The sequence below is a fragment of the Octopus sinensis genome, linkage group LG1, assembly GCF_006345805.1.
Source record: "Octopus sinensis linkage group LG1, ASM634580v1, whole genome shotgun sequence".
Taxonomy (NCBI): domain Eukaryota; kingdom Metazoa; phylum Mollusca; class Cephalopoda; order Octopoda; family Octopodidae; genus Octopus; species Octopus sinensis.
Window position 1 is genome coordinate 14,419,977 of NC_042997.1, and position 26,069 is coordinate 14,446,045.

The following is a 26,069-nucleotide window of genomic DNA, read 5'->3' on the forward strand; positions in this document are numbered from 1 at the left end:
ATGAGAAAAATCATTGATGGACTTTCAGAATAGCTGACCCATATACGATTCTTTCGGGATTCTTACAAATTTTATAAGAAGTCCCACATTTCAAACCACTTAAAAGAAGCCTTTTTTCGGGGGGTTGGGGTTGGGGGGGGATCTTTTCTGTTAGATCCTTTTTTTTTTTAAAGAAAATTATTGTTTCGCCACAACCCCACTCCCATCATCAAACAATTTTCATCATCATCATCATCATCATCATCATCAAAATCATTCATCATCATCATCATCAAAAAAATAGGTATATGGGTGTCGCGATTCGTTTGACTAAAATTCTTCAAAGCAGTGCCCCAGTATGGCCACGGTGTAATCACTAAAAGCAAAGATAAAAGATCCTCATCAAAGGAGCCGTCCTCATCGTCGTTGATGTTAAAACCCCAAGACCAAACCTATTCAAATAGTTCCATCTTTTTCCTTTATTTTGTATTCCTGTATATTTTTTTTAATCCCATTTTACCGAAATACCATTCCCCAAGATGTAGATTGTGTAATATTGATCTTCAGACCTATAGATAAGAAAAAGTTTAAAATGCTAAAATTACGGCAATTAGTAGGAGTGGCTGTGTGGTAAGTAGCTTGCTAACCAACCACATGGTTCCGGGTTCAGTCCCACTGCGTGGCATCTTGGGCAAATGTCTTCTGCTATAGCCCCGGGCCGACCAATGCCTTGTGAGTGGATTTGGTAGACGGAAACTGAAAGAAACCTGTCGTATATATATATATATATATATGTGTGTGTGTTTGTGTGTGTGTGTGTTTGTCTCCCTAGCATTGCTTGACAACCTATACAGGTGTGTTTACGTCCCCGTCACTTAGCGGTTCGGCAAAAGAGACCTATAGGATAAGTACTTGGCTTACAAAAAGAATAAGTCCCGGGTCGATTTGCTCGACTAAAGGCGGTGCTCCAGCATGGCCGCAGTCAAATGACTGAAACAAGTAAAAGAGAAGTGTCAATAAAACCGGAGCGAATCGAATACAAATATCCGAAACTCCTCCAAAAGAAAATACGTCTTTTTTTTAATTATTTTCCCTAAAGTTTATCAACTTATTTGTATTCTAAACTCTGCAGAATTTCATTTAGAAAAAAACGGATGTTCTAGAATGTTATAAAGAAACAAACTCAAATCTATTATTATAAGGTGTGGGTTTTGTGCGTGTCCCGTTAATCGTAACGCTGACGTAAATATCGTGTGACGAAATGACTTCTGCCTGTAATTGACATGAATACTAAACTAAATACTCCCAGCGACTAACGATATAATTGCAACATTACATATAATGTATCGTAACTTGAAATTAAATAGGACGGTAACAGTTCCTGGAAATTTAATATTTATCAGTAACTTGCCTTTTAATACTTAGATACGTTCTTTCTTTTTCTCACGTGTGTGTGGTGTGATTGCACAAACTAAAAGTGAAATAGAAATTTAAGTGTAAATAAAATAACAGAAGTGTTGCTTTCCTAGAAATAACCTTTCTCTCTCTCTCTCTCTCTCTCTTTCTCTCTCCACCTCCTCTCACTCTCCTTTCTCTTCTCACGCACACGCACACTTTGTGCATATGTGTGTCTGTATCTATTATTATTTTTAGTCTTTGGACTACGGTCGTGTTGGATGGGAGACTGCCTTGAATGGTCTTAGTTAAGCAAATCGACCCCCCCCCCACCTCATACTTTTTTTTGTTTTCAAAGGCTGATACTTATTCTACCGGTCTCTTTTGCCGAAGCGTTAGGTGTCAGGGACGTAGCCAGACCGACACTGGTTATCAAGTAGTGGAGGTGGGAGGGCACATACAAACAGCCACACATACATAAATACAAGCATGGAGTGGCTGTATGGCAAGAAGCTTGCTTCCCAACCACATAGTTCCGGTTTCAGTCCAACTGCGCGGCACCTTGAGCAAGTATCTTCTACTATAGCTTCGGGCGTGTGAGTGGATTTTGTAGACGGAAACTGAAAGAAGCCCGTCGTGTATATGTGTGTGTATGTATGTATGTATGTATGTATGTATGTATTTGTATGTTTGTTTGTCCCCCCCCCCTCACCATCACTTGACAACCGATGTTGGTGCGTTTACGTCTCCGTAACTTAGCAGTTCGGCAAAAACACCGATAGAATAAGTACTAGACTTACAAAGAATAAGTACTGGGGTCGATCTGTTCGACTAAAAGGCGGTGCTCCAGTATGGCCGCAGTCGAATTAAAAACGAATTGATGAACATATGCAAATCGAAATTAAATAGACAAAAAACATTAAAGTGAAAAGAATTTGCGTTTTACTTGTATATGCCATAAATAAACGTAAATAATAATTATAAGGTAAATTAAATATACACCACATCCTCGTGTGAGCCACTTTATGGGAAACAAACAGGCGCAGGAGTGGCTGTGTGGTAAGTAGCTTGTTTACCAACCACATGGTTCCGGGTTCAGTCCCACTGCGTGGCACCTTGGGCAAGTGTCTTCTACTATAGCCTCGGGCCAACCAAAGCCTTGTGAGTGGATTTGGTAGAAGGAAACTGAAAGAAACCCGTCGTATATATGTATCTATATATATATATATATATATATATATATATATATATATATATATATATATATATATATATGCGTGTGTGTGCTTGTGTGTCTGTGTTTGTCTCCCTAGCATTGCTTGACAACCAACGCTGGTGTGTTTATGTCCCCGTAACTTAGCGCTTCGGCAAAAGAGACCGATAGAATAAGTACTGGGCTTACAAAAAGAATAAGTCCCGGGGTAGAGTTGCTCGATTAAAGGCGGTGCTTCAGCATGGCCGCAGTCAAATGACTGAAACAAGTAAAAGAGTGAAAGAGTAAAAGAGTAATATTAATAATTAATGTTATAAAGTTTAATAAGGGGCTCAAATTTCAACCCACCCAAATTTTAAATTTTGAACTTTTTCATCCATTTATTTGTCTGTCTATCTATTTATCCGTTTCCGTTTATTCATAAAATATGTTTATCAACAAAATGTGGCGGTCCTATAGAAGACGGTGTTACTGTTGTTTTTAGCCCCAGGAAGACATTCATATCTATCTATCTATTTATCTATCTATCTATCTATCTATCTATCTATCTATCTATCTATCTATCTATCTATCTATCTATCTATCTATCTATCGATCGATCGATCGATCGATCTATATGCGTATTGAATTTAAAAGTTTCAAAACGTAGTTTATTGCATATCCGGAATCTCTGTCATCTAAAACATAGGGAAAAACATTTCGAAAAAGTTCAAAATTTTAAACGGGAGGGGTGAGGGGGGGTGATTTATTTATTTTTTTTATTTTTGCATTTTGCATTTTCGTAATCTCCGACATCTAAAACGTAGGAATCTGACAAAATACTTTTAAAAAAGATGCATTTTTCAAGGAGAGCTGCGGGATCTTTTCCTTTTGAACGGCAGTTTTCAACACAATTTCTAATTAACTAAACACTTTTAAACTTCGTATACCGGTAGAATGTGTCAAAATAAAACATTTTTTTCTCTTGGCTTTCTTGAGAAAATTGTAATTTGTAAGTTTAACGTAGTTTAATTTTTCGAATTTTAACCAATCAATGGCCTCTATAGAGCTAAAATCATTTGCTGCTTCTAAAACTGAGACAACATCCTTCACTAACCCTAACCCTAATTTTTAGCCTTACCAGTATACGAAGTTTAAAAGTGTTTAGTTGACTAGAATTTGTGTTGAAAACTGCCATTCAAAAGGAAAATATCCGAGCTGCGAAACTGCATTAGCCCCCAAAAATCGTTATAGTAAACATTTCGCTGAAAACAACCATGAACTTATTCATTCATGGGGCATACAAGAATTGACAATTAATAAAGCGGCGAGCTGGCAGAATCGTTAGCACGCCGGGCGAAATGCTTAGTAGTATTTTGTCTGTCGCTACGTTCTGAGTTCAAATTCCGCCGAGGTCGACTTTGCTTTTCATCTTTTCTGGGGTCGATATAATCGACTTAATCCGTTTGTCTGTCCTTGTTTGTCCTCTCTGTGTTTAGCCCCTTGTGGGTAGTACAGAAATAGGTATTTCTTCTGTCTTTACGTTCTGGGTTCAAATTCCGCCGAGGTTGACTTTGCCTTTCATCTCTTCGGAGTCGATAAATTAAGTATCAGTTGCGTACTGTGGTCGATCTAATCGACTGGCCGCCCTCCCACCAAATTTCGGGCCTTGTGCTTAGAGTAGAAACGATTAGTACTTAATTTATCGACCCTGAAAGAATGAAAGGCAAAGTCGACCCCGGCGAAATTTGAACTCAGAATCATTAGCACGCCGGGCGAAAAACTCAGCGGCATTTCGCCCGGCGTGCTAATGATTCAAGGCCTGAAATTTTGGGGGAGGGGAATAGTCGATCCCATCGACCTGAATGTTTCACTGGTACTTAATTTATCGACCCCGAAAGGATAAAAGGTAAAGTCGACATCGGCGGAATTTGAACTCAAATCACGAAGACAGAAGAAATGTTCCTAAGCATTTCGCCCGGCGTGCTAACGATTCTGCCAGCTCGCTGTAGAGGGAAAATGATACCCCATTAATTCCCCCCCACACACATACATAATCGGAAACAATACCAACAACTTGTCTGGAAAATCTTACTAATGTTTTCATAAATTAGTTAATAGATACCGATTCTTTCGTAACCTAACCGTGAAATATGCACATCTATCCGCATAAACAAAGAACAAAATGAACTGGAGTGTTTCGATTTTGTGAAATTTAAATTTCAGACCGCGAAATAAATTATAGTAAAACTTGACAACACAAACAAAAAATATATATTTAGCGCTCACCTTTGACAACTGCATTTTAATTACAGCGTCTCATTGTTAAGGTGATCGCTAGTTATCACTTCTGTGCCCTAATCGATGTTCTAATATCGCTTGTATGTCAAATTTAAGTAGACTGGTGTTCACAAAAATATTCCCCTGAATTTTTGTCTTTTTTTTAAAAATTTTTAGTTTAGTTTTGTCTTTTACCTTTTGCGTGTTTCTATTATCGTTTGGGGTCATGTTGGACCCCTTTCTTGCTTCACGGTTGTTAAATTCACTCAATACCAAAATTTTAAAGCAACGAAAGGCAAACTGCAGCTCGCGGGTCTTTCTCAATGGCACACCTAACGAAAACTTACCTTGATTCGCCTGCTAACGTTCCATGTCCCATGTAGCCCGCTTCTCAAGAATTGGTTGCCCTTTACCTTTTATAGGAAATTGATATAAAGTTCAAATATTGATTCGCCAGTCTAGAAGACTTTCAGAAACTAGACTTTGTCACAGTTCACAAACTTGGCCAAAAAGTGCAATCTTGCTTTTGCGATTTTCTTCAATAGAGATTTCCTTGGACATCCTTTAGAAGGGAAACAAGTATTTTCTAACCTTTATGTAATGGTCATTAGATAATGTTTTTTTGGCAACTCTACATTGTTTTGCAAGTTACAAGCTTTTCTCTTTTGAAGAACTAGCAATTTCAAACATGTATTTTCCCATAGCAGTTGCAGTTATATCGAGGTAGACCTTCCATCTACCAAATATTTAGTAGGATTAGAATTTTGAATTTCAGTCTTCTGTAATCTGTCCTTCCACAAATCTAGACCTGCCAGGTCCATTCTTTGCAGCAATAGGACGAGGTTTCTGAAAATGTAAACAGATTGTTTATATAGTAAGGCAAAGAAACAGTTTTTCTTATTCAGTAGCTTATTCTTTACCCTTGACTCTTTTACTTGTTTCAGTCATTTGACTGCGGCCATGCTGGAGCACCGCCTTTAATCGAGCAATCGACCCCAGGACTTATTATTTGTAAGCCTAGTAATTATTCTATCGATTTCTTGTTGTTGTTGAGCCTGGTACTTACGCTATCGGTTACTTTTGCCGAACCGCTACATATATACGACGGGCTTCTTTCAGTTTCCGTCTACCAAATCCACTCACAAGGCTTTGGTCGGCCCGAGGCTATAGTAGAAGAACCATGTGGTAGGTAAGCAAGCTACTTACCACACAGCCATTCCTGCGCCTTGTAGATGTCAGTTTCACATAGAAAAACTGCTTGATCTTTGAATAATCAACCAGCATATAATTATTTTTCTTTGAAGTTATGCCTAACATACAAGCAAAACGAGCTAATCACGCAGTAATTAAAGCTATAAACGCTAGAACTTTTAATTCAAACATTAAAAGGAACTTTCCGTACACTTCTATTTGAAAAGAACATAAAAGTACACTCCTTTCTTTTTAAAATGCTTTTTCTTGATCCTTCTATTATAATGGACAATTCAATTTCATTTACGTACAGTTCAATCTCTCCTGTCATATCTGAGATATTAGTTCCAAAATGGATTTACACTGTAAAAAGAAGGCTTTTCATTAAAAATATGCTTTTAAAAACGTATAATCAAAGGATTTCAGCGCTTATAGCAAACAGCTTAAATGATATCCGTTAAGCTGCTGCTGATGGTCATATATGTTTGATATACTTCTTTGCCTGTGTCTCTTACATCTTGTGATCCCGTTGGTCTATGTTGCCTTTCGTTCTCGTAAGGTTGGACTTGTTAAAGAGGTCTTGGTTTATGATGGTTTTATTCTGTATACTGTAACATTCATTGATATTGCGTGAATGTCTTTTATTGGGATTCTAATTGTGGCTAACGTAATACTCATTGAAGGGTTTTGTAGATTAGGGACGTTTTGTTGCACATATATTACATTTTAACGTGCAACTATATGAAAATATATTAGGCTTTTTCTTTTCTTTTTGCACGGGAGTGTGAGGTTGTAGACATGGTTAGATGGTAAAGAAGCTTGCTTCGCAACCATGTAGTTTCGGTTCAGTGCGCGGCATCTTGGGCAAGTGTCATCTACATATAGCTCTGGGTCGACTAATGTCTTTTGAACAAATTTGGTGAACAGAAACTCACCATCATGGCGCAGGAGTGGATGTGTGGTAAGTAGCTTGCTTACCAACCACATGGTTCTGGGTTCAGTCCCACTGCGTGGCACCTTGGGCAAGTGTTTTCTACTATAGCCTCGGGCCGACCAAAGCCTTGTGAGTGGATTTGGTAGACGGAAACTAAAATGAAGCCCGTCGTATGTATGTATATATATATATGCGTGTTTATATGTTTGTGTGTCTGTGTTTGTCCCCCCCCCCAACATCGTTTGACAACCGATGTTGGTGTGTTTACGTTCCCGTAACTTAGTGGTTCGGCAAAAGAGACCGATAGAATAAGTACTAGGCTTACAAAGAATAAGTCCTGGGGTCGATTTGCTCGATTAAAGGCGGTGCTCCAGCATGGCCGCAGTCAAATGACTGAAACAAGTAAAAGAGTAAAAGAGTATCATCATCATCGTTTAACGTCCGCTTTCCATGGTAGCATGGGTTGGACATAAATGTAAAATTACCCTTGGCAGGATTTGAGCCCATAGCGTAGGAGCCGGATCGATGTTACGAAGCAGTTTACCCAACGATCTAACCACCCAATCATATATGTGTATTTGTATTTGCAGTTCATCAAAAATTAAATTTTGGCCATACTGCATTCATACATATGCATGCGTTGTGTTGTGTGTGTATACGTATGCACGCAAACGTACATATAATCGTGTCTGTGTACATGAATTCATATCGCCGACAGGATGGAACCGATTGATCTATTTTAGTGTCATTTAACAACTCATTAACATTCCTTTCTCGTTTCAAAACTGTTGATAACAGTAGTGACTAGATATTTATCATTTGTAAAGAAAACTTGTGACTGGCAAAGCTTATTTACATAATAGTACAATTTAGCACTATCAATCTCATCAATTTTACATGTTTTCCATATCGTCACGAACCAAGTCTTATTTGGAGTTACTATCCTGAGACGGCTTGGAGGATCACATTCCTCTCGCACATACCTTTTTTGGACGGTTTCAATAACTAGACATATTTTAAGATCAGAACTTATCTGCAGCTCCTGGTAGCCTAAATTGGATATGCAATCTATATGGATGTCTTTTCAAAACATTGTCTGGTTTAAAAAGTCACATCGGATGCCATAATGGTTCTAAAGTGTAGGTACAGGAGGTGATCAAATTTTGCATAAGAGGTAGACAGCCACCATATGTATGTATGTATGTATGTATGTATGTATGTATGTATGTATGTATGTATGTATCAGCGGTAGCAGAGCAGAGATCAAAAATCTCTCTGACCTCGCACATCAGCAAATCATGGAACGAATAGTTAGAAAAAGACTAATCACCTTCCTTGAGGAAAATGACTTGCTGACTGACTAGGTGTTGAAACAGCTACTCAACCACTCAAATGTGGATGCGATATATCTCGACTTTGCAAAGGCTTTCGACAAAGTTGATCATGGGATGATATATCACAAACTGCATGATCTCGGCATAGTCGGGAAATTGGGAGAATGACTGCATGTCTTTCTAAAAGATAGAAGTCAAGCAGTAGTAGCCAATGGGGTCATCTCCAGTGACACGCAAATGATGAGCGGTGTTCCACAAGGCACTGTTTTGGGACCACTGCTGTTTATAATGGTTCTCTCACATATACCCTCAGCCACACAGAGAGCCACGATTACAAGTTATGCAGATGATAGAAAAGTCTGACAGGTGATACAGAACCCTGAAGATGCTTTGCACCTGCAACGTGAGTTAGATGAAACACACAAGTGGGCTAAGACGAATAACATGCAGTTTAATGCTGAAAAGTTTCAAGCCTTATGCTATCAGCATGCAAAACTAAATGCAATCCCAATAAAATACACTGGACCAGGAGGGATTGCAATCCCAGAAACGCAGTCGGTACGAGACTTGGACATTTACATGAGTAATGATGCATCCTTCTATGTACATGTTCCTAAGTCGGCAATGGAATGCAGGCGGCTGACCGGATGGATTCTAAGAATGTTTAAATCGAGAGATCAGTAAACCATGATGGTCCTCTGGAGGACATTTGTCCTAATCCGCTTTGATTTTTGCTCCCAGCTATGGTCACCAACCAGTGCAAAGTGTAAAATTAATTGCAGAACATGAGGCAATTTAAAGAAGCTACACGAAGAAGCCTCTGATAATGAGATATCACACGCACACACACATGCTCTCTCTCTCTCTCTCTCTCCCTTTCTCCCCATTCATCACCCTCTTGTACTATCTTATATCCCTCCCCACCACTACACACTCAATAACACTATAAAATGGTCAAAACTTTTTCACAGGAACTTAGTTCGATTTAAAAACCCCACTAGAATGGGAGAAAGCGCTAATATATGATATAAGTTATATGATGTATAAAAACATGTAATATACAAATAAATATCTGTAAATATAAAACCATTCGAATTTCTGAGTACCTCATTTCTTCTAATATAAAATACCTGTACATCATCTCCAAACCTTCTAATATATGTATGTATATATATATATATGTGTGTGTGTGTGTGTGTGTATGTATGTAGTATGTATGTATGTATGTATGTATGTATGTATGATGTATGTATGTATCAGAGCAGAGATCAAAAATCTCTCTGACCTCGCACATCAGCAAATCATGGAACGAATAGTTAGAAAAAGACTAATCACCTTCCTTGAGGAAAATGACTTGCTGACTGACTAGGTGTTGAAACAGCTACTCAACCACTCAAATGTGGATGCGATATATCTCGACTTTGCAAAGGCTTTCGACAAAGTTGATCATGGGATGATATATCACAAACTGCATGATCTCGGCATAGTCGGGAAATGGGAGAATGACTGCATATCTTTCTAAAAGATAGAAGTCAAGCAGTAGTAGCCAATGGGGTCATCTCCAGTGACACGCAAATGATGAGCGGTGTTCCACAAGGCACTGTTTTGGGACCACTGCTGTTTATAATGGTTCTCTCACATATACCCTCAGCCACACAGAGAGCCACGATTACAAGTTATGCAGATGATAGAAAAGTCTGACAGGTGATACAGAACTCTGAAGATACTATGCACCTGCAGCATGAGCTAGATGAAACATACAGGTGGGCTAAGAATAACATGCAATTTAATGCTGACAAGTTTCATGTCTTATGCTATCAGCATGCAAAACTAAATGCACTACCAATAAAATACTCTGCACCTGGAGGGATTGCAATCCCAGAAACGCAGTCGGTACGAGACTTGGACATTTACATGAGTAATGATGCATCCTTCTATGTACATGTTCCTAAGTCGGCAATGGAATGCAGGCGGCTGACCGGATGGATTCTAAGAATGTTTAAATCGAGAGATCAGTAAACCATGATGGTCCTCTGGAGGACATTGTCCTAATCCGCTTTGATTTTTGCTCCCAGCTATGGTCACCAACCAGTGCAAAGTGTAAAATTAATTGCAGAACATGAGGCAATTTAAAGAAGCTACACGAAGAAGCCTCTGATAATGAGATATCACACGCACACACACATGCTCTCTCTCTCTCTCCCTTTCTCCCCATTCATCAGCCTCTTGTACTATCTTATATCCCTCCCCACCACTACACACTCAATAACACTATAAAATGGTCAAAACTTTTTCACAGGAACTTAGTTCGATTTAAAAACCCCACTAGAATGGGAGAAAGCGCTAATATATGATATAAGTTATATGATGTATAAAAACATGTAATATACAAATAAATATCTGTAAATATAAAACCATTCGAATTTCTGAGTACCTCATTTCTTCTAATATAAAATACCTGTACATCATCTCCAAACCTTCTAATATATGTATGTATATATATATATATATGTGTGTGTGTGTGTGTATGTATGTAAGTGTATATATATGTATATATGTATGTGTATATATATATATATATATATATATATTATATATATATATATATATGTATGTATGCATGTATATATGTATACATGTGGCGAAAGAGTCAGCAGAAGTTCGCTAGAGCCACGTGGATCTCTGATGTTTTGTTCATAAACATACACAACGCCCAGTCTGAGATTCGAACCCACGATCCCTCGAACGCGTGTCCGCTGCTCTAACCACTAGGCCACGTGACTCCACATGTATGTATATATATATATATATATATATATATATATATATATATATGTATGTATGTATGTATGTACGTATGTATGTATACATATATATATATTGAGCTGAGACCCCCGTCGGTCATGACTGACCATGGGATTGCACCTAGAAAGTTACCCTCCAAGGCACAAGTCCGGGCAAGGTTGTTTATGGAAGACCATTCGTCGCCCATGCATACCAGCTTCCCCTCTCCACGCCACCGAGCTTATCCAAGGGAAAGGCAAGGGGCCATACGGCTTGGCACCTATGACGTTGCAACTTATTTCTACAGCTGAGTGAACTGGAGCAACGTAAAATAATGTTTCTTGCACAAGAATACAACAGGTAGCCTGGTCCGGGATTCGAACTCACAACCTCACGATCGTAAGCTCGACGCTCTAAGCACTGAGCCATGCACCTTCACACAAATTTTTTTTATGTTTGATACACTTCAACATTACAAAAAAATTGTTTTAAATACAATGATAAAAAGCGTAAAAACCAGACCATGTTGTAGCTTTATTCAACTGATATATTATCCTATACACATTTACACAATTCGGAACTGGTTACAATTCTATTCATTTCTGCAGCTGATGATGGCACTGCGTTTGAATTGATGTAATGATTGCATTGTTGAATGAAATGGAGTTGCTTGAAACGGTTGTACTCCATCACTACTTGATATCCTGTTGCTTATTTTAATGATATATATATGTGTGTGTGTGTGTGTGTGTGTGCGTGCGTATTTTAACTCTTATTTTCGTATAAGCGGTTCTAGTCAGCACCCTCTGTTACTTTTCTGACCTATATTGGTTTTGCTTTCAGGTTCTAATCGCTAATAAGCCAGCCTTTTAATTTGTTGTATACACTTTTACCGTTTTGAAAATCAGCACGTTTTCAGCGGTTTTTTCTTACAAGATTAACAAAGGAAGTTCAGTTTAACCATAGGCGTTAAGAGCCGCTGGGGCAACGCCATGAAGTGTTTAGTCGAACAGATCGACCTAAGTACTTCTTTTAAGTTTTTGCCGAACCACACACACACACACACACACACACACACACACACACTACACGCTACCACACAGTTTCCATCTATCAAATTTACTCACAAATCATTGGTTGGCTCAGATTTATAACAGAAGACACTTGTCCAAAGTGCCGCGCAGTGAAACTGAACCCGAGATCATTTAGTTACAAAGCTAGCCTGTTGACCATACACCCATGCCTGCGCTTTAATGGCGCCGACAACAATATTTTCGTTTGATTTCCATTGTACTACTACGTCAAGATGTTTCTGAACCACTGGTGTTGATTGAGTCAAGGAGCATGCGTAATCTGGTTGACCTGGGGGTGAAATCCAGACAACTAATGACATGCCCGGATGAAAGTAGAAGTGGGCAACTACGAGTTAGAGATTGTTCTGTAGAATTCCTGGTATTTACAGCATTACGTTAAAAAAAAATGTCCGATAGTCTGCCGACTGAACAATACGAGTGGATTAATAGGATTAAGTTAATCCTACCTCTGTTCTCCCTAAATCTCTCTCTCCTTCTTCCTCTCCCTCTCGCTCTCTCTTCTTCCTCTACCTCTCGCTTTCTCTTCTTCCTCTCCCTCTCGCTCTCTCTTCTTCCTCTACCTCTCGCTCTCTCTTCTTCCTCTACCTCTCGCTCTCTCTTCTTCCTCTACCTCTCGCTCTGTCTTCTTCCCCTCCTCTCTCTCTTCTTCCTTCCCCCCTCTCTCTCTCTTCGATTTTTGTTTAGTAGTAATTTTTTATTCAAATCCATTAATAATGATTTATGAATGACACATTATCTCGATTGATATGGGGAATATAAAAAATGGTGATAAGGATCAAGAACACTTTCTCTTTCTCTCTCTCTCTCTCTCTCTCACACACACACACACACACACACTACACGCTTCCACACAGTTTCCATCTATCAAATTTACTCACAAATCATTGGTTGGCTCAGATTTATAACAGAAGACACTTGTCCAAAGTGCCGCGCAGTGAAACTGAACCCGAGATCATTTAGTTACAAAGCTAGCCTGTTGACCATACACCCATGCCTGCGCTTTAATGGCGCCGACAACAATATTTTCGTTTGATTTCCATTGTACTACTACGTCAAGATGTTTCTGAACCACTGGCGTTGATTGAGTCAAGGAGCATGCGTAATCTGGTTGACCTGGGGGTGAAATCCAGACAACTAATGACATGCCCGGATGAAAGTAGAAGTGGGCAACTACGAGTTAGAGATTGTTCTGTAGAATTCCTGGTATTTACAGCATTACGTTAAAAAAAAATGTCCGATAGTCTGCCGACTGAACAATACGAGTGGATTAATAGGATTAAGTTAATCCTACCTCTGTTCTCCCTAAATCTCTCTCTCCTTCTCCTCTCCCTCTCGCTCTCTCTTCTTCCTCTACCTCTCGCTTTCTCTTCTTCCTCTCCCTCTCGCTCTCTCTTCTTCCTCTACCTCTCGCTCTCTCTTCTTCCTCTACCTCTCGCTCTCTCTCTTCTTCCTCTACCTCTCGCTCTGTCTTCTTCCCCTCCTCTCTCTCTTCTTCCTTCCCCCCTCTCTCTCTCTTCGATTTTTGTTTAGTAGTAATTTTTTATTCAAATCCATTAATAATGATTTATGAATGACACATTATCTCGATTGATATGGGGAATATAAAAAATGGTGATAAGGATCAAGAACACTTTCTCTTTCTCTCTCTCTCTCTCTCTCTCACACACACACACACACACAATGTGTGTGTGTGTATATATATATATAGGGAGGCTTTACGAAAAAAACAAAAAACGAAGGCAGGTGGTGTCCAAAACAAACAGATGTATTAATATAACGCTCATATACAGACTCGACTGAAGAGCGTTGTAGTTTGTTTGAAGCATTGTACCACGAAAGATGCATTGGTAGAGGCTTCTCTCATTTCTTTTATTATAAACTCGACAAATATATTATTTACACCCAGCTGTTATTTGCCCTTCGTTCGACATTTTGTACTAGTCGTGAACACTCACCTGTATCTATTCATATGCCGTGTTTTTGACATTTCCTTGTCTATTATATATAAATGTGTGTGTGTGTGTGTGTGTGGTGTGTGTGTGTGTGTGAATTTGACGTCACAAGAGTTTATAAGCTTTCGAGAAAACGTGGAATAGTTCCTTTTTGGAACTGGTTCTCAAAGTACGCATAAAGCTATAAATAATAGCATGTGAATGTTATATTATTTATAGCTTTAGAAGTACTTCGAGCACCAGTTCCAAAATATATAATATGTTCGATTCGGAAATAAAGCATAAGCAGATGCTTATTTACAAATCAAGAAATACTGAGATCGAATTATATAGAAAATCATTTCTCTTTCTCTTCTCTCTTTCTCTCCCTCTCTCTCTCTCTCTCTCTCTCTCTCTCTCTCTCTCTCTATGTAGTTCAAAAACGCATATCGATGTTAATATATTTTGCATAAGAATCTCAATTTTTGAAAACAAAAACGCGAACGTCATTGAATTGTCTAAAGCAACAAAGAATAAGGCTCTAAATATGTACCTTGTTTCAATCATTGGACTATGCCCATGCTGCAGCACTCCCTTGAAGAATTTAGTCGAACAAATGGACCGCATTCCTTATTTTTAATGATTGGTACTTATCCTATCGATCTCTTTTACCAAATCGCTATGTTAAGGGGACACAAATAAATCAACACCGGATGTCAAGTGATGGTGGGAAAGACAAACACAAACACGAAGACACACACACATATGAGATTCCACGCAGTTTCCGTTTATCAAGTTGACTCTCATGTGATTGGTCGATCTGAAGCTATAAGGGATATGACACTTGCCGGAAGCACGTGTTTGCAATGCTACCTCCTTAACTACGCCGCAATGAGTAATTAATAAACCTTTTATGGCGGTGCCCCAGCATAGCCAAATTCCGGTGACTGAAACAAATAAAAAACGTAAAAGGTAAAAATGCTAAAAAAATAAAAAGAAAGATAAGGAATTACATAAAGAAATTATATTTGATTATGGTTGAATGTCAGTTGTGTTTCTGTTCACCGATAACATCATGCCCTCTTCTAATCCTTCCAAAGATTATTTAATAATTTTGCTTAAAGATCTGTTTTGCGTTACGTTTACATATGTTTCTAAAAAAAATCCCGACCCATCAAGATACTGAGTACCTCCACCATACCTCACCAGGGAGCGCTATTGCGGATGTAAAATATTTTGTTTTTAAGTGTGGTTAAGAAGCTCGATTTGCAGCCATGTGGTTTCGAGTTGTTTCACTATGCAGCACCGAACTAACCAATGCCTTGTGAGTGAATTTGGTGGGACAGAAACTATGTAGAAGCGAAGGCGGCGAGCTGGCAGAAACGTTAGCACGCCGGGCGAAATGCGTAGCCGTATTTCGTCTGCCGTTACGTTCTGTGTTCAAATTCTGCCGAGGTCGACTTTGCCTTTCATCCTTTCGGGATCGATTTAAAAAAGTACCAGTTACGCACTGGGGTCGATATAATCGACTTAATCCGTTTGTCTGTTCTTGTTTGTCTTCTCTGTGTTTAGCCCCTTGTGGGTAGTAAAGAAATAGGTATTTCGTCTGTCTTATGTTCTGAGTTCAAATTCTGCCGTGGTCGATTTTGCCTTTCATCCTTTCGGGATCGATTAAATAAGTACCAGTTACGCAATGGGGCCGATATAATCGACTTAATCCGTTTGTCTGTTCTTGTTTGTCTTCTCTGTGTTTAGCCCCTTGTGGGTAGTAAAGAAATAGGTATTTCGTCTGTCTCTATGTTCTGAGTTCAAATTCTGCCGTGGTCGATTTTGCCTTTCATCCTTTCGGGGTCGATTAAATAAGTACCAGTTACGCACTGGGGTTGATATAATCGACTTAATCCGTTTGTCTGTCCTTGTTTGTCCCCTCTGTGTGTAACCCCTTGTGGGCAGTAAAGAACTAAGAAACTGTGTGGAGGCAAAACGCGCACACGCGTGTGTTTGTGAGTATTTCCGTTTACCACTGCATGACAACCAGTATTAGTTTGTTACGTCCCCCTAACTTAGCAGTTTGACAAAAAGACAAAAGCTAACAGTATAAGTGCCAGATTAAAAAAAAAAGTACGTACTCTTCAAGGCAGTATCCCAGCATGACCGCGATCCAATGACTGAAACAAATAAAAGATAAACGATATTTTCGTGGACAGAAAAAAAAAAAAAAAAGATATCGACTGGATTAGTTTCTGTCCTGTTAAATTTCTCCTGTTCACAGAGACACTTCATAAATCCGGTATTACTAAAGGATTAATTAAATCAGATACTGATTCCATTGAAAATGCAGCTTGTTTGGCCAACAAGTAGCTGGTGCTCTAACAGTGTTTTGTTACAGATTGCTGTACTGTGCTGAAGATTTCAGCCAAAAAGGTTACTCAGTTACTGATGACATCCCAACTTAGTATTGAAACTAGTCCCAGTGATATCTTTTTTTTTTTTTTTTTTGCTGTTCACCAAGATACCGTCTTTTATTTTTTCACTTGTTTAAGTCATTGGAGGGTTTTAGTCGAACAAATCAACCTTCGGTACTAATTTTTTAAAGTCAAGTACTTGCTCTATCGGCTTTTTAGCCGAAGCGCTGTTGTGAGGATGTAAACAAACCAACACCGGTTATCAAGCGTTGGCGCGACACATACGCACACACACACATACTACACACACAAATGATGGGCTTCTACATAGTTTCCGATTACCAAATTCACTCGTAAGGCATTGATCTGTTGACCCAGGATTATTGAGAAGACATTTGCCCTAGGTGCCGCGTAGTGAGATTGAGCCCAAAACCAATTGATTTCAAAGCGAACTTTTTAACTACACAACCATACCTGCACCTACAGCACAAGTATTTTCTTTATCGTCCTTGGAAGGATAAAAATTTTTAAAAAACTATGTTAACCTCGGAGGGTTTGAACTCAGGTCGCAGAGAGTCGAGACGCTTAAATGACTGTCACTTCACCGCCTACAAGGACTATTGTTTGATCCTGGTGGAAGCACTCCGTCGGTTACGACGACGAGGGTTCCGGTTGATCCGATCAACGGAACAGCCTGCTCGTGAAATTAACGTGTAAGTGGCTGAGCACTCCACAGACACGTGTACCCTTAACGTAATTCTCGGGATATTCAGCGTGACACAGAGAGTGACAAGGCCGGCCCTTTGAAAATACAGGTACAACAGAAACAGGAAGTAAGAGTGAGAGAAAGTTGTGGTGAAAGAGTACAGCAGGGATCACCACCATCCCCTGCCGGAGCCTCGTGGCGCTTTAGGTCTTTTTCGCTCAATAAACACTCACAACGCCCGGTTTGGGAATCGAAACCGCGATCCTGCAACCGCGAGTCCGCTGCCCTAACCACTGAGCCATTGCGCCTCCACTTTTGTTTGATCCACGAGAGGAGTGACTACCCCAAGTACTAGTTTTGTGAGTAACTCATAGGGATTTCTTGTTTGTTGCTTATAAAAAAAAATCTGGTAAAGTCAATACAAGACAAACAATACAACTTTATTAAGTATGTACTTAAAAAGATTATGTATTTTGTAACAGAAGGTAAAGAAAAAAATACATTATGAAATAAACATACTTAATGTATTGTAATCGGTTTCTTTATAGACAGTTATATAGGTTCGTATGAGTATTTTATTGTTACCAAATTTGTCCCCTCTTTTTTTAAAGAGAAGGGCATAATTTGTTGGGTGTCTGGTTGCTATTTTTAGCGGATTGAGCGACCAGCTTTGTTGACTCGAACGTCTAAGGTTGTTATTAATAGCGAGATAAAGGACAAGTGAAGAGCAGGATTTAAAGAGAAAGAAAGAAAAGAACCCGGATGAATTACATCATGTCATTTTCAGCCAATCCCATATAGCTTCCTAGAAACTTGAATACCACAAATCATTTTCATACTTCACTTAATATTTCTCACACTATGTATACACATCCGCCTTTGCTGTGCTGTGCTTAATTAAAACAGCAAATCAAAAAGCTGTCAAGGTCAGATGATAGACTCCTGCTCTTTAAAAGAAACCAACAATATTGTTTCGTGTGTGTATGTGTGTGTGTGTGTGTGTGTGCGTGTGTACTCACGTACATGCGTGGGTATGCCTGCCTGCCTATATATAGTATTATTGGTGGAGATAATGTTGATAAGAGCAATATTGTTTGAACGTGTAAATGCTGTGCCATAACAATAGGACAATGTTTTATAATAACAATGATTATATTTATATATATATATATGTATGTGTATATGTGGTCAGTAGCTTGCTAACCAACCACATGGTTCCGGGTTCAGTCCTACTGCGTGGCATCTTGGGCAAGTGTCTTCTGCTATAGCCCCGGGCCGACCAATGCCTTGTGAGTGGATTTGGTAGACGGAAACTGAAAGAAGCCTGTCGTATATATGTATATATGTATGTATGTGTGTGTGTGTTTGTGTGTCTGTGTTTGTCCCCCTAGCATTGCTTGACAACCGATACTGGTGTGTTTATGTCCCCGTTACTTAGCGGTTCGGCAAAAGAGACCGATAGAATAAGCACTAGGCTTACAAAGAATAAGTCCTGGGGTCGATTTCCTCGACCTAAAGGCGGTGCTCCAGTATGGCCACAGTCAAATGACTGAAACAAGTAAAAGAGTAAAAGGGAATAAAGAGTATGTATATATATATGTATATGTATGTATATGTGTATATACGTATATATATGTTTGTATGTGTGTATGTGTCAATTGAGTTATAAGTGAATACTTCTTCCGGAAGTTTATTCAAAAGCATATTATTAATGCTATATACGGCAACCTTTTTTAGAGCTAGGATAGCTCGCTCACGGATCCAATCTGTTTTGTTGTAATTACGAAGAAGATTTGGAAAGATTTCATCCACCAAATCATCGACCGGGTTCAGTCCCACTGCGTGGCATTTTGGGAAAGTGTCTTCTGCTATAGCCCCGGGCCAACCAATGCCTTGTGAGTGGATTTGGTAGACGGAAACTGAAAGAAGCCTGTCGTATATATGTATATATATATATATGTGTGTGTTTGTGTGTCTGTGTTTGTCCCCCTAGCATTGCTTGACAACCGATGCTGGTGTGTTTATGTCCCCGTTACTTAGCGGTTCGGCAAAAGAGACCGATAGAATAAGTACTAGGCTTACAAAAGAATAAATCCCGGGGCCGATTTGCTCGACTAAAGGCGGTGCTCCAGCATGGCCGCAGTCAAATGACTGAAACAAGTAAAAAGAATAAAAAGAAAAAGAATTGGATTGGGTGTGAGAAACTGTTCTTTATCAATTGGAACTCACCCTTCGCCGAGTTTCAAAAGCTGCTCTGCAGATGGTTCAGCTGATTGATCTCTTGAAAGCATCGATCTCATATAATAATTGAAGTAGAAAAAAGATCAACTCCGTATATAAACTTCTGTTTGTTTATTATATGATAATAGTAAGTGAGTTGTATGTGTTACTTTATTTATCAATACAACAATGGCAATTATATAATAGACTTCATTTAAATAGGTTATTTACTCATTCTTGAATGGAATACTAGTAATGGCAAATTAAGTTATTGAAGTATTCATGTATTAAGAGAGAATATTTCTTTATAAACAATGTTTTTGTTTTATTTTGGGCTGCATAAGCAACAAGATTTGATTTAGCTTACTTCATTTAAATAGGTATGTTCTTTATTTAAATAGATATGTTCTTCAAGTTGCAATCCAGCAACTCTTAGTGTTTGGCCCTGAGTTTTATTAATGCTCATATTCGTATATAAGTTGCCAAATACATATTGAAAAATTAAATGCGTGTGTGTGCGGGATATGTTTTAGAATCCGCTGGTCAGTGAGTTCAGTTGCAGCTATATTTACACTTGCTGTGAGTAGAAAATCTCGATAGCTTTAATTGCAGATTTAATTAACTATAACCACTCTCCGAAATGTGTGGCCGTATGGCATCAGAAATTATAGACATATCTGGATAATTGAGAAATTCTCTTTGCAACCACATGATTTGGGATTCAGTCCCAATGTGCGGTATCCTGGTCAAGTGTTATCTACTACAGTCTGGGATCGACCGATGCCTTGCGTATGATTTTGGAAGAAAGAATCTGAAGAAACCTGTAGTGTGTGTATATGTATCCCCATTCCCTCTTGGCAACTGTATACGTCCCCATAACTCAACAGTTCGGCAAAAGTAACCGATAGATTACAGAACCTAGAATATAAGTACTAAAGTCGATTTGTTTGACTAAAACCCTCTATACCGTTGCATGGCCGCAGCCCAGTTTTTTTTTATGGGCGAGGAATAGCAGTAACAGACAAAGTATTCTTTTATATTTCTGAGTTGAAATCCCTTTTAAGTAGTTCATAAAAATGTGTACTAGTCAAGTACTGGAGTCGATTACCGGCCAATTATTGAATTAAACTTCTATTCTTATGAAGCATCCTAGATGCCAATGAAATTATTATAATAGGCTCCCCTTCTCCGTGACACTCGTGTCAATTTCCTATCTTGAGAAAGTCTTGACCTAAAGCATCCAATGTGACCGTTACTAAAACGGCGGCGAGTATGATATACCAGAGATTTGGCTGCTATTCCTAGCCGGTTGTATGACCATGGAGAAACTTCTCAGTAAATCAAGAAATATTCTTCGATGCGTGCCTTCAGTCCATCTCTGAGTGTGGCTTCCACGTTGCCTCTCTCATTGAGTGAGAAGTCGTACTCAGTTGCATTTTCACAATTCCATGTGTAGAAAGACTTACTAACAAAGAAAGTTCATTATCTGCTTTTTCATCTTGCAATGAAAACCTTTGTTATTTTTGCTTTCAATTTCCCTTTTACGTCTTTTATAACCCGTTGTTTACAACACCTGTTCATTAAATTTAGTTAGCTAGAATAGTTAGAGCATCGGATAAAATCCCTGATGTATTTAGTGACGGTCTATATATATTGGGTTCATGTCCCGCTGAAATCTACTTTGCCTTCTATCTTTCCGGGGGTTGATTAAATAAGTCCAGCAAACTGCCCAGATTGCTATATACTCTCCCAACATGTAGTACTCTGTATCAATGTTATATATTAATACTATGTAGTCTGTTTAGGAGTAGATAATATAAAAATGAATTCTTTTTTTAGATCGAATTTAAGCTAATTTCATTAAGAAAATTGTTCTTCCTGAATTAATACTTACCAGCCAATAAGAAGGCCACAGCAGATCAATTCAGTTGAGTAACTAACTACAGACAAGTCGACCATCTGGATCTTGTTATGAGTCTAAATTACGTGATTTGCATTTCACGCAGTGGAAAATAGACGTGTCTCACTGTTGGAAATAGCGACAACACGCGCGCTTGCCGTGCTGATTTTTCAACTTCCCCAGTGGTTAAAAAGTGGAGAGATGATATGAGTTCTGCCAAGCAGAGTGTGTTCTTGGATGCGTTGCCTGCCGATGAATTTATTGAGAGACATGATCACCTACTACTTTCGTTTTCTTTAAATGTAACGAAATCAATCAGTCCCTCAGCTAAGGGACCTTACGCATAGAAGGAAGTAAGCATGAACGTTATTTTCGTGTAAGACAGCTATGTATTAACCAGTATCGTTTTTCAATCTTTAGACAGATGCATTTCAACGAGAAAACATGAGTCGTGATATCGTTAAAATATTAACTTTAAAGTCTTTCTAAAATTACTTCTCTCTCTCTCTCCCACCTCTATTTCCCCCCTCTCCTGCTTTTTTTTTTCTGTTCTCTCCCATGTCGACTCTGGCTAAACAGAGATATGATCACCAGCCTTCCAGCTGTTTCCACTCATTTTATACTTCTCGATATAGTGTATCAATTACTACTCTTGTACCAAAGTTTTTTTTCTTCTCTTCACACTTTGTATGACTGCCGTGTGATTTTAACGGAAATGTATCTGCTATTCCTTGATTGTCGGATGATCACACAATCTTCTACTTTGGCTCCAATAACACACAATAAAATGGGATCTGAGATTCGGTTTCCCGCTTAACAAAGTGGCAATCACTTAAGTTATGGCGCTCCCTTTTAATTATATTAATACTACTTATCTTCTTGATACCTCATTGGATTTCATTAAACTATTATAGAAATCACAACTAAATTATGTATTTCCTCGAAAACTTTAGTTTCTGCGAACTCACTGATTCCCGAGTCAGCAAAAGTGCCTGTACATGACTCTCAAATCGCACATTCATGTCGTAAAAAAAGGGGCAATGGACGGTCTTTTATCTGTTACTTGTTTCAGTCCTTTAAGGGTTTAGTCGAACAAATCGTTTCTCAATAGGTCTTTTTTTTTTATTCAAGCCTGGTAGTTTCCCTAGCCTAGTCTTTTGTTGAACCAATAAGTTAAGGGACGTAAAGAAACCAGCAGCGGTTGTCAAGGGGTGAGGACAAGCACACGCCTGCACATTTACGGCGGGTTTCCATACTGTCCGGGTCCCAAATTCACTCACGAGGCATAGGTCGATCCGGGGCTTTAGTAGAAGACACTTGCCTAAGGTGCCGCACTGTGGGACTGAATCTGAAACCACGTGACTTCAAAGTGAACTCCTTAACCAGACGGCCATTATCCAATTCAAGAAATACCTAGAATAAGCGACAGGCACGCATAAATTTTACATATGATTCCTAATTTGTCTTTAACAGCTGTTTCAATGAAATATAAACATTTATATAATTGCATAATATACATAATTTTGATGTTATTCCAGTTATGATTTAGAGTTTTACGATATGTTAATAACTGAATTCTTAAATACCGTAGATATATTTTTACACATGACTTCGGTATATGAAAGATAGGTAAAAGAAAGAGGTAGAGAGAGAGGTAGAGAGAGAGAGAGAGAGACAGACAGACAGACAGACAGACAGGTAAGCTAACCGGTACTGACTCCACTTATGAGGATACTCTAAAAACAATTGGAGTAGTTATATTTGGCTCGATCGAAAATTCTGGTACCGTGTACTGCTTCTTAGCGTAACACGCAATAACTGTGTGTGTGTGTGTGTATATAAATATGGGATTCGTTAGAATCAAGGTATTTTAATGTTCAAGACACCAGAAAAGTGTCGTTTGTAGAAAATCAGCCTCAAATCACATCCTACCATGTTAGAGAGTGGAAGTGAGAGAAATTGAATAACGTAGAGCTACAGACATTTATGCTAGAGAGAGAGAGAGAGAAGCTGATCGTAACAAGAATGACTTTTGCTATAGATTTGAATAAGGGCCGACTTGAGGTTCAGCGATAACTCGTCGACCACCTGTTCATTTGCTCTAAAACTCTGAAACATCGTCGCTCTACTTATGAAACGGTTAATATGTCTAAACTATCATACAAATAAACATAAACATAAGATCCGGTTCAAGTCACAATCCCAAGTTTTGTAAATCCAACGAATTATTGAAATATTTTATGCGGTGTAGAAACGATATATCCGTTATGGAAATGACAGGCAAAATTCGTGAAGATGTGAGTTATTTCAATATCCGCTTGAACTTGCCCTATATCGTTGATGCTTTCAAAAATTTTGATGATAGCTGAATAAGATCGACAATTTAGATAACTATATGTAGTCTTAAAGCAGAATGCTTACGTTATGAGACAATTACATGCTTACAAATAAAGGACCATTCCTAGCTCTAGGCATTTCCGGTAAAATAAAGGAGTGTTCTCTTTTCTAGATATCTCTTTTTAAATCTTGATTATCTCAAAATCTCTTGAGAATAATACAGGCTCGGTTTCGTTTCTCGTTATTTGCACTAGGGCCGTTATACTTTTGTGTCTAACCCCCAAATTCACGCATTTATCGCAGCATTTGGTCATTCCTTACCAGAATGCAGCCTTCTGAAATTCCCTCCTTGCTCATATCTTTTTCGCAGGTGTTGATCGACAAAGGTTCAAGTGGTAAAGAAATCTTTTCGGTCAATGAGGGCTTGCGAAAGCCATGGGCTCGGCCCTATCCTCCAGCAAGCAAGAAGCAACAAAAACAAGACTACACCCAGCCTGACATGAGAAGTGGTGGGGGATTAAACAACAATAACTACAGTTCTTATGGCATTTCTATTCACTTTTCTATATAATATAGAAACAATGGCTTTTCCGAATACACTTTTAACCACTTGTTTAACCATTTTATTTATTAGTTTGACTCGTGGGATTTTTTTAGTTTCAAGCTTTTTAATGCATACCATCAATTTTATTTCTATATAGTCTTGTAATTTGTTCGGCGTATAATTAATCTTTCCTCAACCCATCAACATTTTAGTCAATAAAGTATTATATCATCTTATTTTGTGTATCAAATCATATTGTATTGTATTGTTATATTATATTATATTATATCATATTATATTATATCATATCATATCATATATTTTATTTTTTATAATTTCAGAATAACTGAACAAATTCTAATATGGGTTGGAGTGATTCTAGCAATCTGGTGCTTGATTGAAACGGATGTTTTACGGTACCCACTGTTTTTTCCTGAAGGAGCACACATATCCAAAGTTCTTAAAATGACGTACAATTTCAGCATAGGCAAATATTTCTATCTTTGCTTTGTACGGATTTTTTCTATGAAAGACAGATATCCAGCAGTACTTATTCACCATTTCGTCGCACTCAGCACTTACATTGTGATCAACGGATTTGAACAAAACATGTTTGCCGGTTTGCTTGGTCCCTTTATGGAAACAACTTCGTCGCCGGTTATACTTTTAAAAATTGCAAATAAACTTAAGCGTTCAGAAACGAAGCCAAAATCAAGCTTCAAATTGCATTTCATAGAGTTGGTCGCCATGATTTTTCTTCGAGGAGTCTGTCCAATTGTTAGTTTCATTTATATTTATAACAAACAGCACATCTTTGCTATGGAAAGTATTCCTCTTGCGTTCTTCTTTTTGTCAATCGTTTTCTTCGGAATTATCAATACGTGGCTTATTTTCAGATTGGCTTTCAATTTACGCTTTGTATGGCAGCTGAATAAATCACAAAGCAGACCACCAGTTTTACCCAACGATAAACATTCTTTCTACTTGAATATCCTTTCATATTTACACGTAAAATGCGACAAAAATAAGCACGCAAAATGCATGAAATCTCCAAACCCTAAATCTATTTTGAAGAACAATTCAGCATCTGCTGTTCCAAAAGTATCTGGTGAAAAAAGTAATAAAGCTATTCAATTTCACCATAATGATTTTAGTACGTTTACAGATACTAACAAAGTTGCAAATACGGGCATCAGTGAAAATAAAGAACTGTGTCATCTAAATGCATACAAGACTGAACAGTTTAACAAAGAAACAGTTTAAACTCTCACAACTAAAATACCGGTAGTCTTTGACAACCGAAATAAAAGCTTCAGTGCCATACCATTTAAATCATTTGTAAATTTCATATACGTTGTTCAAAATACAGAAATTGTTGGACTATGTTAACACTTATACTTTTTTTTATTTTATTTTAAATGTTTTAAAAGATTATTTATGAAGAAAAAATATTTTTTTATTTTAAACCGTCGTTTTTGTTATTCTTTTATTTGCTAGAAGAGAATGACCGAATGTTTTTGTGTGAATATATTGCTTAATCGGTCTTTTCTTTAATGTATGTTAAGTGTTGATATACTTAATGCTGGGAACATAAAAACAAAATGAATAGGAAAAAATTATGCTATATGGGGGGAAAAAGCAATATAAATGGTAAAAGATTTGTCTCTACAAACTAATTCATGAAGGCATGGTTTCGATTTTAAAATTTAATACATTTTCGTAGATTGTATAATAAAAACAAATAATAAATGCGCCCTTTTAAAGCCTAGCCAGGCTCATGGGCCCCATTTCCCGGTTTCAATAGTGTGTATGGATGGAAGCACTCCGTCGGTTACGACGACGA

General features: G+C 38.2%; 1 protein-coding gene across 1 annotated transcript in view; it reads left to right on the forward strand.

Annotated features, from left to right (window-relative positions):
- LOC115215870 overlaps positions 1-25,615 on the forward strand; it is a 27,102-nt gene extending 1,487 nt beyond the window's left edge. Inside the window, exon 2 of the mRNA XM_029785217.2 lies at positions 24,568-25,615. Coding sequence (XP_029641077.1) covers positions 24,568-25,489 — 922 coding nt within the window. The 3' untranslated portion in view covers positions 25,490-25,615. The remainder of the gene's footprint in view (positions 1-24,567) is intronic.
- The last annotated feature ends 454 nt before the right edge of the window (positions 25,616-26,069 follow it).